Source organism: Hyperolius riggenbachi, chromosome 1, assembly GCF_040937935.1.
Source record: "Hyperolius riggenbachi isolate aHypRig1 chromosome 1, aHypRig1.pri, whole genome shotgun sequence".
NCBI classification, from domain to species: Eukaryota; Metazoa; Chordata; class Amphibia; order Anura; family Hyperoliidae; genus Hyperolius; species Hyperolius riggenbachi.
Genome location: NC_090646.1, coordinates 165,336,350 through 165,351,132, shown reverse-complemented (window position 1 = coordinate 165,351,132; position 14,783 = coordinate 165,336,350). Strand labels below are relative to the sequence as shown.

Below are 14,783 nucleotides of genomic sequence, written 5' to 3'. Positions count from 1 at the left end.
TGGCTGTCTGTCACATGGACAGAGGTTAATAACCTTACTTGGGTCCGGAGCTGACCAGATGCAGAGTGGGCGGGCGCATCTGGTCGCCAGATCCTGGGTGGATCGTTTGCTCTGTGTATGTGGGCTTCTGCTGGAGTCAGGACACACAGGGTTAACAGAGCAGCTTTGAAAGGCTGGAGTAGGAGGAGAGAGAGTGGGTGTGACCAGCAAGGTCTGACAGTCTGCTAAGAAAGACTTCACGTTTGAATCCAGGAAGCTGGTTTTGCTCTGGAGAGAAAGTGCAGGCTGCACATGGAGTTTGGTGTGTTCCTGATATTGAAAGCTGAATGTAAGCTGCTGGCCTGGACTGGCCTTTTTGTTTTCATTTGAACTGTACTTTACAAACTGCCAAAAGACTGCTGTTTAAGAAGCCTGCTGTCCAATAAACTGTTGTTTGTTTTGGAAAATAAACCTGTCTGTGCTGCTATCTCCCGCTGAGTACTCACCATTTGCAGCTGATCCCTCACAATATATATATATATATATATATACATACATACATACATTTGGGTCCAGACGGGGGGATCAGCGCAGTGAACCATGTGCAAGAGTTTGGGTCCACTTTAATTTTTTTTACCCGCCCTCATGACGTCACGCAGCCAACGTCACGCTACATAGCGCTGCTCGATCGTCCTGATTTGCCGCCGGGATCTTGGATGAAGAATGAAGGTAAAGAGGATCCCGGTGGCCAGGGGGAGAAGCATGAGTCCCGCTGACAAGCGCTGATGGCGCGCGGGACCTCAAAAAACAGCGCACATGGCAGGTTTGGGCTTAGGGCTTACCGCTCTAAGCAGGTAAATCTCAGCCCGAGCTCAGCTCAGGATTACCGGCAGGGGGTTTAAGGAGCCCCCAGATGAAGGTAGATCTCATCAGCGGAATGCTGAGTTGGGTGAATAAACTCTCATTTACACTCACCCTGGGACTCTGTATAGGGTTGGAGAGAAGGAGGGAGGCACCTACAGTGCCGTATGGTAAATCCGGCCCTGCTAGTAAACCGATATTTTCCTTTATCATTTCTGAAAAACAATGATTTTGGCTTTATTCTGCGCCCTTTTTTCACAGTGCCTCTATTTCATGCATGCCTATTTTATCCTTTACTAGGAATAATGTCTGGATTGGTAATGTTTAAAAGCATAATTTAGACCATGTATTATATGTGTTTCTGTACATCATACATAGACCCTACCTCAAAAAAAAATCCCTACCTCAAGAAAGCAATTATTGTTATAAATTGAAACTTACTTTTGCTCTAGCATCCTGTTTGTCATCTGCTTTTGCTGCCAGCAACATCAATCTCAGAACAAGAGAAATGCTCAGAGGAAACTGGCCTCTTAGCTCAGGAACATTGGACTTCATGAGTTTTTTCACTTTTGGTTTTGGAACGTTGAAGAAGTAGACATTCCCTTTTCGATCCAGTCCTCTTCTTCCAGCACGACCCACCATCTAGGGAGAGTACAATGTAATTTCTGATCTGTATTCTACTGAAAAAAATATTTATTCAAAAGCTCTGTAAAAATCTCGTAATAGTTGCATTAGTCCCCCCCCCCCCCCAATGAAACAAATAGATAATGAGGTACTGATCAGGTTATCCTCTCTTATGTAAAAAGGAAACATAAAATATACTGCTGTAATAAGTCCTATCTTCTTGCAATGTGATAAGCTGGATGGCAAAACATGCTAGAAGTACATCTAAGGCAGGGGTCCCCAAACTTTTTTAGTCAAGGGCCGGGTCAACATACTTTTGACTACTGGGGGGCCGGAGTGTACATAAAATGATGTAGAAAAACATTATATTGAACCTAGGTAGTGTAAACAAAGACTGAAACACCATCCCCCACACGCAACGCAATTAGTGTTCAAAATACATATTTACAAAAGTCCTCCCAAAACAACCCCCTTTCCCCAGTAAAAGGACTGCAAATTATCCACCCCTACACACGCACGCACACACACTGTTTTTATATTACCTCTACCCACCCAACCCCCCACCCCTCCCCGCCCCCCACCACTACCACAATGTTTTGCACAGGAGACAGTGAAGCATACCCAGGTGACGACCTGCCATACAATTGGGCAGCAGTGCCACCTAATGCGGAATTGGATTAGAAGCCCACAAATTACTTCTAGCTGGCTTCCATGTGGAAACGGGGTGCCAGCATTGCTGCCGCATCTATAAGTAACACATTTTGTGTGTTGAGGGCCGGTAAAAAAGCCTCAGGGGGCCGCATCCGGCCCGCGGGCCTTAGTTTGAGGACCACTGATCTAAGGTCATTGTGAATTTATTGACTGAGCAGGACAAGAAGGATAAGCACAATCATGGCTTTACTAGCACAAGGAATAAGCATCAGGTTGCTTTGAATCTTAAAATTTCACAAGAACAGAGTCAAACAACAGGCTCTAGAAACAACAAAGCTACAACTTGGCAGAGGTCAAAACCAAACAGCACTGAGAGAGATAGCCCCAACTCATTTGCATGTCACTCAAGAACCATAAGGTGACATTATCTTCAAGTCCAGTGGCAAACTGAGACTGGGGTGAAGTGCATGGCAAGAACAGTTGGAAAAGGCTCCCACAGGCAGGGAAGTCATACAAAGACATACATTTTAAAAAAAAAAACTTTATCAAGATGAAGCAAAGAGGAGTCAGACTGAGGCATGGTAAAATCACAGGAATTTGACTGAAAAATTGAGTAAGGTCATCTTCTCTGATGAGAGCAATTTTGAGCTTTGCCCAACCCGTGGTCTTCTTCTGGTTAGAAGGAAACCTGGAGAAGCCTACAACCCACAGTGACATATTTGTTTCCTTTTAAACAATGCAAATTGTCTGGCTGTCCTACTGATCACCTGCCTGTAATACTTTAATCCATACACAAGCATGCAGATCAAATATATGTATATTTGCGTATAAGCTGAATTTTTCAGCACACAGCTTGTACACGAGTCAGCTGTGTGTGGCTGTGTCAACGGTCCCCCACCGAGTGTCCCCCCTTGTGGTATGCTGCCTGGAGATCGAACTGCTGCTGCCTGCATGAAGGTGTCTGTCTCCAGTCCCCACCACCATGTCCGCGCCTGCAGAAATGTCCCCAGTTACTAGTGCAGGATCAGAGAGTGCAATAATGATGCCAGTGCAGGGGTTCCCTCATCAGCCTGTGTGAATCTCTCGCTGTGACTCATCTTTATGATGCCATCTAGAGGCATTTTGAGACATAGCAAGAGCATCACACAGGCTGAAGAGGGAACACCAATGCTGACAACACTATTGCACGCACTGATTCTGCACAAGTAGCCGGAGACATTTCTGCTGGCCCGGACACGCTGGTTGGGGAGATGGGCACCTTTGCGCAGACACCAGCAGTTTGAGGTAATCTCCCGGGCACATACTGGGGCACATCTGGCTAAGGATGCCTAATATTGGGGCACAGTTGGCTATGGGCGGAATGCATAATACAGGGGGCACATCTGGTATTGGGTATGCCTAATACAGGGTACACATCTGGTAATTGAGGGCTGCCTAATAACAACATATTGCAGAGAGTACATCTGGCTATGGATGCCTCACTAATACAGGCGGCACATCTGTTATTTATACTGAGTGTGTGTGTGTGTGTGTGTGGGGGGGGGGGGGGGGTTGCCTGATACTAAAGGCACATCTAGCTATTTATAATATGGAGGGAGATATACTGGGGAGGGGGCTATAGTGTGTGTGTGTGTGTGGGGGGGGGGGGGGTTATACGCGAGTTAATCATTTTTTCCTGGTTTCTGAAGAAAAAGTGGGTGCTTCAGCTTATACACAGGTCGACTTATACACAAGCGTATACAGGTATTCATGTTCTTAAAGGTTTGAAGTATTGTACATTTGCTTTACAATTATTATATAGTTACATAGTTATTTTGGTTGAAAAAAGACATACGTCCATCGAGTTCAACCAGAATTATGCTCTAAAGAACAATATTCTTATTTGTAATTTAGGAGAAACCTTGTCATCAGTTATTTATTTCAAAGGCAAAGTTATTCAGTTCTTGAACCTAAAAAAAATATAAAACCTGAGGAACTGATCATTTTTGCACAGGCCTTTTTTACCCAGAGCTGTATATACAGGTCCTTCTAAAAAAATTAGCATATTGTGATAAAGTTCATTATTTTCTGTAATGTACTGATAAACATTAGAATTTCGTATATTTTAGATTCATTACACACAACTGAAGTAGTTCAAGCCTTTTATTGTTTTAATATTGATGATTTTGGCATACAGCTCATGAAAACCCAAAATTCCTATCTCAAAAAATTAGCATATTTCATCTGACCAATAAAAGAAAAGTGTTTTTAAAACAAAAAAAAATCAACCTTCAAATAATTATGTTCAGTTATGCACTCAATACTTGGTTGGGAATCCATTTGCAGAAATGACTGCTTCAATGCAGCGTGGCATGGAGGCAATCAGCCTGTGGCACTGCTCAGGTGTTATGGAGGCCCAGGATGGTTCGATAGCGGCCTTAAGCTTATCCAGAGTGTTGGGTCTTGCGTCTCTCAACTTTCACTTCACAAATATCACACAGATTCTCTATGGGGTTCAGGTCAGGAGAGTTGGCACGCCAATTGAGCACAGTAATACCATGGTCAGTAAACCATTTACCAGTGGTTTTGGCACTGAGCAGGTGCCAGGTCGTGCTGAAAAATTAAATCTTCATCTCCATAAAGCTTTTTAGCAGATGGAAGCATGAAGTGCTCCAAAATCTCCTGATAGCTAGCTGCATTGACCCTGCCCTTGATAAAACACAGTGGACCAACACCAGCAGCAGCTGACATGGCACCCCAGATCATCACTGACTGTGGGTACTTGACACTGGACTTAAGGCATTTTGGCATTTCCCTCTCCCCAGTCTACCTCCAGACTCTGGCACCTTGATTTCCGAATGACATGCAAAAGTTGCTTTCATCCGAAAAAAAGTACTTTGGACCATTGAGCAACAGTCCAGTGCTGCTTCTCTGTAGCCCAGGTCAGGCGCTTCTGCCGCTGTTTCTGGTTCAAAAGTGGCTTGACCTGGGGAATGCGGCACCTGTAGCCCATTTCCTGCACTGTTTTTACTCCAGACTCAGTACACTGCTTCCGCAGGTCCCCCAAGGTCTGGAATCGGTCCTTCTCCACAATCTTCCTCAGGGTCCGGTCACCTCTTCTCGTTGTGCAGCGTTTTCTGCCACACTTTTTCCTTCCCACAGACTTACCACTGAGGTGCCTTGATACAGCACTCTGGGAACAGCCTATTCGTTCAGAAATGTCTTTCTGTGTCTTACCCTCTTGCTTGAGGGTGTCAATGATGGCCTTCTGGACAGCAGTCAGGTCGGCAGTCTTACCCATGACTGCGGTTTTGAGTAATGAACCAGGCAGGGACTTTTTAAAAGCCTCAGGAATCTTTTGCAGGTGTTTAGAGTTAATTAGTTGATTCAGATGATTAGGTTAACAGCTCATTTAGAGAACCTTTTCATAATATGCTAATTTTTTGAGATGGGAATTTTGGGATTTCATGAGCTGTATGCCAAAATCATCAATATTAAAACAATAAAAGGCTTGAACTACTTCATTTGTGTGTAATGAATGTAAAATTCAAAAGTCTAATGTTTATCAGTAGAGTTGGGCCGAACGGTTCGCCGGCGAACGTGGTTCGCGCGAACTTAGGTGGTTCGCGTGCGGGTACCGCACGCGAACGTTTTGCGGAAGAAGTTCGGTTCGCCCCATAATGCACCTGAGGGTCAACTTTGACCCTCTACATCACAGTCAGCAGGCCCAGTGTAGCCAATTAGGCTACACTAGCCCCTGGAGCCCCACCCCCCTTATATAAGGCAGGCAGCGGCGGCCATTACGGCCACTCGTGTGCCTGCATTAGTGAGAGTAGGGCGAGCTGCTGCAGTCTCTCATATAGGGAAAGATTAGTTAGGCTTAACTTCTTCCTGGCTGCATCCCTGTTCTGTTCAGTGAGCCCTCAGCCCACTGCATACCTGTACTGTGATCCTGCCACTGCATACCTGTTCAGTGATCCTGCCACTGCATACCTGTTCTGTGAACCCACCCACCACCACTGCATACCTGTTCAGTGATCCTGCCACTGCATACCTGTTCTGTGAACCCACCCACCACCACTGCATACCTGTTCAGTGATCCTGCCACTGCATACCTGTTCTGTGAACCCACCCACCACCACTGCATACCTGTTCAGTGATCCTGCCACTGCATACCTGTTCTGTGAACTCACCCACCACCACTGCATACCTGTTCAGTGATCCTGCCACTGCATACCTGTTCTGTGAACCCACCCACCACTGCATACCTGTTCAGTGATCCTGCTGCCACTGCATACCTGTTCTGTGAACCCACCCACCACTGCATACCTGTTCAGTGATCCTGCCACTGCATACTTGTTCTGTGAACCCACCCACCACCACTGCATACCTGTTCAGTGATCCTGCCACTGCATACCTGTTCTGTGAACCCACCACTGCATACCTGTTCTGTGAGCCCACCACTGCATACCTGTTCAGTGAACCCGCCACTGCATACCTGTTCTGTTCAGTGGACCCGCCACTGTATACCTGTTTAGTGAACCCGCCACTGCATACCTGTTCTGTTCAGTGGAGTTTGGTGTGTCAGTGTGAAGCAGTACCTTAATTACACTACCTGATTGATGTATACACATGCAAGATGTTTTAAAGCACTTTAGGCCTGTCATTTAGCATTCAATGTGATTTCTGCCCTTAAAACGCTGCTTTTCGTCAAATCCAGATTTTTCCCGGGGACTTTTGACGTGTATCCCACTCCGCCATGCCCCCCTCCAGGTGTTAGACCCCTTGAAACATCTTTTCCATCACTTTTGTGGCCAGCATAATTATTTTTTTTTTCAAAGTTCGCATCCCCATTGAAGTCTATTGCGGTTCGCGAACTTTAACGCGAACCGAACCTTCCGCGGAAGTTCGCGAACCCGGTTCACGAACCTAAAATCGGAGGTTCGGCCCAACTCTATTTATCAGTACATTACAGAAAATAATGAACTTTATCACAATATGCTAATTTTTTGAGAAGGACCTGTATATCCTTTAATCTGCCTGCTTTATCAAGTCTCAGGTTCATTTCTTGTTATAAAGACAGAGGTCTTCAAGATATTTGCATCTGAGTAGATAATATCAATATAGGTATCTCTAGATAAAACACAGCCAACAGCTTCTGAATGGTAGAAATTGTTTACCAATACTCATGGAGCCGAAAAAAACAAATCAGCTCTAAGTCCATATTGGCTTAAAGAGAAACTCCGACCAAGAATTGAACTTTATTCCAATCAGTAGCTTTTACATGAGAAATATATTCCTTTTCACAAACAGACCACCAGGGGGCGCTGTATGACTGATATTGTGGTGAAACCCCTCCCACAAGAAACTGTGAGGACCGTGGTACACCTGGCAGTTTCCTGTCTGTGAACCTTGTTGCATTGTGGGAAATAGCTGTTTACAGCTGTTTCCAACTGCCAAAAAAGCATGCAGCAGCTACATCACCTGCCAACAGTAAAAATGTCACCATGTAATAAATGTCAGAATGCAAATCAGGGATTTAAAATATTTTACAATGGGCAAACACTGACTAAATCATTTATACATAATTATTGTAAAAATGAAGCACTTTTTTTAAGACATTATTTTCACTGGAGTTCCACTTTAAGTGAAGTACTCACCTAAAGATGGATCAAGGATCTGCGGCATCTTGGTGCAAATGGGACTTCAAACAATCACTGTAATTACCGCAGGTGTCTATGTGCATCCGCCATGATGGTTGTGATCGCTGCACATCACTTAACATCGTTTAACTAATTTTAGTTAGACAATGTTACACAATTTTACACAATATTGTGAAAACTGATCATTTGTCTCAAAAAAAAAAAAAAAACAACCCCACCAGTCGTGGGAAGTCACCACAAAAATCGCGCCGTAGGTACAGGCCTTTATAGGAAACATAAAGCACCCAATTAAAGTACTTAACTAGGCATGTGCATATGAAAGCATCTACAGAAGCACGGACCCGCTTGAGCTTTGGTGGAAAAAGCTGAGCCTGATCAAGTGCACAAGAGCATGGATATGATCGGGCTCAGCTTTTTCCGCCGACGCAGGCACAGTGCGGCCACACTTCGGGGTACTCAGCACTGGAAAAACTTGGCAGAGGAGAACAGGAGGAGCCTCTTGAGGACCCAGAAGCTTCCCCCTTCCGAGGTAAGCATCTAATTTTTTGCATCACTAACCTCACAGGTTTGATTTAAGAACCAACACACAACTAGTACAAAAGCAAAATACTGTATATACTTATGTATAAGCAGACCCGAGTCTAAGCCGACACCCCAACGTTTACATGTAAAACCAGGAAAAAATGATTGACCCGTGTATAAGCAGAGTGTAGGAAATGCTGGATTGTGCAGATGGAAATGATAATCAAGATTCAAGAACAATGCTCTGTTAAAAGCATTGCAGATACACAAACTGGAATGATTAAAAGAGCGCTCCACTGTGCCAAATTTGTTGCAGGCATTAGCAGAAGATGAGGGCAGAGGGTGCATTTATGGACTTCAAGTGGACCTGAACTCTTGCACAGGACAGAAGGAACACAGAGAAATGTACCCTGTATGTATTTAGAGAGTTTAACCTGTTTAATTCCCCCTAATTTGTGTCTTATCAGTGCTGCTCATCAGGATTCCGGATATCCGGGTAGACCCGGATATCAGAACTTTTTAGACCTATCCGATCGGATCCGGATAGCTATCTGTGGATGGTTAAACGCATAACGCGGATATCCGTGGATTTTGCGGGTATCTGGATCCGAAATTTCTGTAACTAAGGTGATGACGTCCTGGAGCCAATCAGAGGGCTCCCAGCAGAAGCCCTAGCAACCAATCACAGAGGGGAACCCTGGCCGGCACCACCTGACCTCATTGAGCCAATCAGAGGCCTCCCAGCCTAAGCCCTGGCACCCAATCACAGAAAGGAACACTGGCCAGCCCCCCTGTATAATAAGGAGGGCTGCCATGATGAGACAGATCTTCCTGGCTTGCGGAATGCTTCCTGAGAGACATGCTCCGGTGCTGGTGCCCTACAAAGGGCTGTATACACAGTTATAAACCTAAAGCTGGTCATTGATTAACCCCTTCACTACTATCACTACTCTATAGTTAAATCGTTAATTAGCTTGATTGATGTCTTATAGTGTGACAGTTAGAGACTGTGCTGCAGTGCTGCTGGGCCAGGGTCTCTACACAGGGATAAGCTGTTTAGTTATTAACCCCTTCACTATCACTACACTACAGTTAAATCGTTCATTAGCTTGCTTGATGTCATAGTGTGACATTTAAAGTGTGAACTGCAGTGCTGCTGCAGCTGCTTTCTGTCTGTGAGTGTGCTGTGCACACACCAGGCCAGCTGCTGCCTGCCACGTGCAAACACGTGCAAAGTGCCAAGTGCAAAGTGCAAAGTGCCACGTGCAAACACGTGCAAAGTGCCATGTGCCATGTGCCATGTTCAAACACGTGCAAAGTGCCACGTGCAAAGTGCAAAGTGCCACGTGCAAACACGTGCAAAGTGCCACCTGCAAATTGCCAAGTGCAAAGTGCCACATGCAAACACGTGCAAAGTGACATGTGCAAAGTGCCACGTGTCATATCCAGATATCCGACCCGGATCGGATATCTGGGTATCCGGATCCGAATTAGTTCCAGATAGTGAAAAGTGGTATCCGAGCAGCACTGTGTCTTATCACAAGTTGTAATTTGATCTCTCCCTTGTGTCACCTGACTGCCACAGCAAAGATGGCAGATACGCTCATTTAAAAGCACAGGATGTTAACAATATGTCTGCTTCCATGAATCAGGAAGTAGAAACACTGCAGATTTATTGCTGGATATGTATTAGCTGTAGCAGAGAAATGTTTATTATGTTGTTGTGCATCTTTCAGAGCAGAGAGAACATTCTGAGTTCAGGTCTGCTTTCACGATAGCCATAAGTGCCTCCCCCTCTCGATGCAGCCCCCACTACGTGCCCCCACAGGTAGTTACTCCCCCCCTTCCCCAAGTGAAGCACCCACCAAAATGTAAAATAAAAAGCTACTTGATGATGGCCGTGTGACCCCCCCTCCCCAGTCATGTGCTCACTGCTCAGTGCTGAAGGTTCAATCAGATGGCCATGTTACCCCCTCAGGCAACCGCCAGACATGAATATCTGGCAGCTTTGATGTGCCCACTGCGCCTCTCTCTCTCTCTCCTCCCGAGTGTCTCTGCAGATATGTGCAAAGTAGTGCGGCTTCTTTTGTTTACCGCCGGGCCGCCGAGATTTTTCTGTAACTGAAGTCCATAGAAGTCTCGTCTCTATGATACTTGTGACACGCAATGCACCAGTAGAGGGCATCATAGAGACTTCTATGGACTTCAGTTACGGAGGAGTCTTGGCAGCTCAGCGGTAAGCAAAAGAAGCCACACTACTTTGCACATATCTGCAGAGACACCCGGAGGGAGAGAGAGATGCAGCGGACACATCGAAGCTGCCAGACATTCTAGCTGGGGGGCAACATGGCCACTTGATTGAACCTACAGCACTGAGCAGTGAGCATTTGACGGGGGGGTCACGCGGCCATCATTGCATAGCTTTTAATTTTACATTGCGGTGGGTGTCACTACATTCATGACTCGCATATAAGTCGACTCCCCCCACTTTTGGGACACTTTTTTTGTCCCAAATATTCGTCTTATATGCGAGTATATACAGTAGGCTTAAAAGCCCCTTCACAGTAACTATTGCATTCCTTGTGACAGTAGGAACGAAATGAAATAGGCGCAGCATGTTGTGCTCCCCTTATGTCGGGTACAGTGAAGTATACAGTCAATGAAAGTATGCGTCACTTCTACTATAAACAATTACCGGTAATGCACTGCATACAGGCCCATATGCAATAATGTTTTTCTCCTAAGTTTTCTCCAAGTTGATATTTTCACAACTTGTAAATAAAATGCCTTTTCCACCCCCAGCAAGCAAGCAAATTCTCAAAATAATTTTAAAAGTACTTTTTCACATACTTTTTGGTACTTTTTCCATTGCAAAGTTCTATAAAGTTAATTTAAAGTGAAGGTGAAAAATTGAAAAAGTGAATTGCATATGGGCCACAGTGAATTACCAGACTGCAACCCATTCTGCTACAACGCACCGGCTGCACTGTGAACATCACAAATGTGGTGCATTGTAGTGCGGTAAGCCACATTACAAAGTGCCCGTTACACTGCGCCGCAATGCACCATTGTGAACCAGGCCTTAAGAGGAACTGTCGTGAGAATCTTAAAATTTAAAACACATACAAATAAGAAGTACGTTTCTTCCAGAGTAGAATGAGCCATAAATTACTTTTCTCCTATGTTGCTGTCACTTACAGTAGGTAGTAGAAATCTGACATTACCAACAGGTTTTGGGCTAGTCCATCTCTTCATGGGGGATTCTCAGCATGGCCCTTATTCTTTATAAATACATTCCCTGAAAATTATTAATACAAAGATGCTGGCCAGCCTCCGTGCTCGCTGCACACTATTTTGGCAGTTGGACGGAGCAACTGTCATTCACTAAGTGCTTTTTAAAATAAAGAAAAACGTGAGAGCCCCCCTATGAAAAGATGGGCTAGTCTAAAACCTGTCGGTAATGTCAGATTTCTACTACTTACTGTAAGTGACAGCAACATAGGAGAAAAGTAATTTATGGCTCATTTTACTCTGGGAAAAATGTACTTCCTATTTGAATATTTTTTAAATTTTAAGATTTTCACGACATTTCCTCTCTAGTAAGAATTTAAAGAAAGCAATCAATTAAGAGGCAACTCAAAATGAATTGCAATAAATTACATAACCTGAGAGATTCTTTTATTTTCCTTTTTGTGAATAAGTTTGCCACGCATTCACCTAAAGCTTTGGGAAAATGGGGTAGTTTTGCAAACAGGTTTGCAACCCTGATTTTGGAAGCGTTGTTCGTCCCTATAGGAAAATATTTCATATATGACACTGTGAGGATGTGGTTATTATCTGTCCTATTGTAAAACAAATACCTTATACACTATGGTGCAGGCCAGAATGTTGATTAAAAACTATTTACATAGCTCTACTCCATCTTCTAAACTGAGTGATCCATCAGCTGTTAAAATAACATGCCAAAAAACAAGTCATATTATTTTGAAAATATACACCCTATATTTCTACTTGACAAAGGCTTTCATGTTAATAAAAGTCTAAAAAAATTACCTGTCTATAGTTCAGTGCATCCAGGTGCACAGAATCATTCAAGAAAACTACAGATTTACATGGCATGTTAATCCCCAGAGCAAGTGAGCTTGTTGCCGTTACAACCTAAAAGAAAAAAAAAAGTCAGGTAGTAAGCTTGCAAGCAGTCTTGTAGCTACACTCTATTCAAATGTGTTTTAGTGTACTCCATATTGCCTTCTATACGCCAGAATTTAGATATTATGTTAATTAAACAGGATCTATTCATTTCACAAAAATTCATTTGTATGATGTTGTTTAGTCAAATAGATGTCCATGCAAGCTCATTCAATGCACCAAAATATTGCAATTATTTTTTTTATCTTGCCCTCCAGATATTTTAAATCCAGTAGACAGCGGTGCTCGTCGAGGTCGTAATCGGCATCAGTGATCGGCTCTCGTAACCCGACGAGCTTGTGATCACGGCAACCAGGGAAATTACATCGTATTACATCATTGGCAGGGCCGGATTTCTGGCAAGGCCAACCTAGGCCTGGGCCTAGGGCGGCAGAAAATTCAGCCTTGTTTAGGGCAGCTAAGGGGAAGTAAGTATTTGTTGTGATGTGTGCGGCAAGTAGGATCAAAGCACCCGGTCACGTTAATCAACCATGCCTGCCGCCAGCTGCACACTCTGCTCGGAGTCCCGACTCCTCTCCTTCACAATGCTAATGCAAACAGTAGACGAGGCAGTCAGACCTGGCCCTGCATTAAGATAGCAGCGGTGCTGGGGCACACATGTGATCATCACACCAGCAGTGAAAGGACACGTGGCTGGCAGGGAAGATCCTAGTGTGGTGGGGGACACCGCACAGCAACTGCAAAGAGCAGCAGGGTGTGCACAGCACAGTGTGGGGACACGGAGGAGCCTTGGAAGCCTGAGGACTGGACCAATCCCCATGCAGTCTCCCTGGCACTGGCTGCTGATTCCCACCTTGATCATGGGCGCAGGCTGACAGGCAAGTAAAAGCGCGCCCAGACGCTCAGAGCAGCATCCACACTTGCCTCCAGCCTTGTTCCAGCCTCCCTGGTTTGCATGAACGTCCCCTCCCCACCCCCTGAAGCTTCACACGTGGAGGAAGAAGATCGGAGCTGTTATGCATCCCCGGGGTCATCATACAGCTGCTGTACATGGGACACTCAGACTCTGCAAATGGATCATCACTAGATCATGGCTGCTTCTGTGTGGGTAAGCATGTGTGTAATGAATTTGCAGCCTGTCTGTGCTTGAATGCTGGAAGGAGGAGGGGGAGCAGTTCCCGGGACTCAGGGCAGAGGTCTATCTGTTTTCTCAAGTTCTGGTCTTAGCTATTGTCCTGTCTGACCTCCGCCTCAGATATTGTTAAGGTGTAACACTCAGACAAGGGGCTTGATTCACAAAGCGGTGCAAAGTGTTTGCACGCCTGTGAAAAGCCCTTTATCACGCCTAAACTCAGTTTAGGCGTGATAAGAAGAAACCCGCGCGATCTCCCGCGCGCAAAGTTTTGCGCGCGTAGCGCACCGCGCTGCGCGCGCAGTGTACCGTGCTTCGCGCGCAGCGTCCATTGAGCCCTATGGGACTGTGCGCGCGCAGCGCGGTGCGCTACGCGCGCAAAATTTTGCGCGCGGGAGCTTCGCGCGAAGAGCAGCACAAATCGGTGATAACTCAGCTTTGCACGGCTTATCACGCCTAAAGTCTTTTAGGCGTGATAACTGAGTTATCACCGCTTTGTGAATCAGGGCCAAGGTGTTCTCAAGCCCTGTACTCACTGCTAGATGGATCGGAGAACCCTTAGCGATGCGGCTCGGCAAACAAGCGTTCTCCAATCCATCTTCCTTCTCGCGGGATCATGCAATGACACGCGACGGGCTTGAACGAGAGTTCAAATGATCGCTGCATTTTGTGCGGGAGTTGTCAGGTATCTTAAAGATCTGACGACCATTATCACAGTGCGTCGCAAATCGTTGTTTGCCTGATTACGCACCCACACCCACGACACAAGATCACAGAAAAGCTCGCTTGTTGCGCAAAAATTGTCAGTCGCTGGAAAAAAATGTACAAAAAAGTGTGTCGTGAGTACGTAGCTTAAAGCGGAACTCAAGATAGTTATAAAACAAACAGGTTCACTTACCTGGGGCTTCTGCAAGCCACCAGTAGCCGTCCTGCCCCACACCGGTCCTCCACGATCCTCCGGTCTCCCGCCGCCAGCTACCGTACTTTTGATTTCGCCCTCGGGCCACTGCTCCTGCGCGGCTCTGGCCCACGCATATCCTACTTCCTGTTCCAGTCCGCAATAGCGCTATTGCAGACGGGAACGTGTAAAAAGGATACGCTTGGCAGGGCGCAACAGACGCAATGGCCCCTCGACTTACAAGTTGGCAGGTAACAGAGGATCGTGGAGGACCGGTGGGGGACAGGACGGCTGCTGGGGGCTTGCAGAAGGCCCAGGTAAGTGA

General features: G+C 45.6%; 1 protein-coding gene across 2 annotated transcripts in view; it reads right to left on the bottom strand.

Annotated features, from left to right (window-relative positions):
* The window catches only part of LOC137569288 (probable ATP-dependent RNA helicase DDX60), a 573,444-nt gene that overhangs the window by 220,806 nt on the left and 337,855 nt on the right, over positions 1-14,783 (bottom strand). For both annotated transcript variants that reach the window (XM_068278827.1, XM_068278828.1), the window contains 2 exons: positions 12,333-12,437; positions 1,282-1,482 (listed from right to left, as the gene is read on the bottom strand). In XM_068278827.1, the coding sequence (XP_068134928.1) occupies positions 1,282-1,482; positions 12,333-12,437 (306 nt within the window). The remainder of the gene's footprint in view (positions 1-1,281; positions 1,483-12,332; positions 12,438-14,783) is intronic.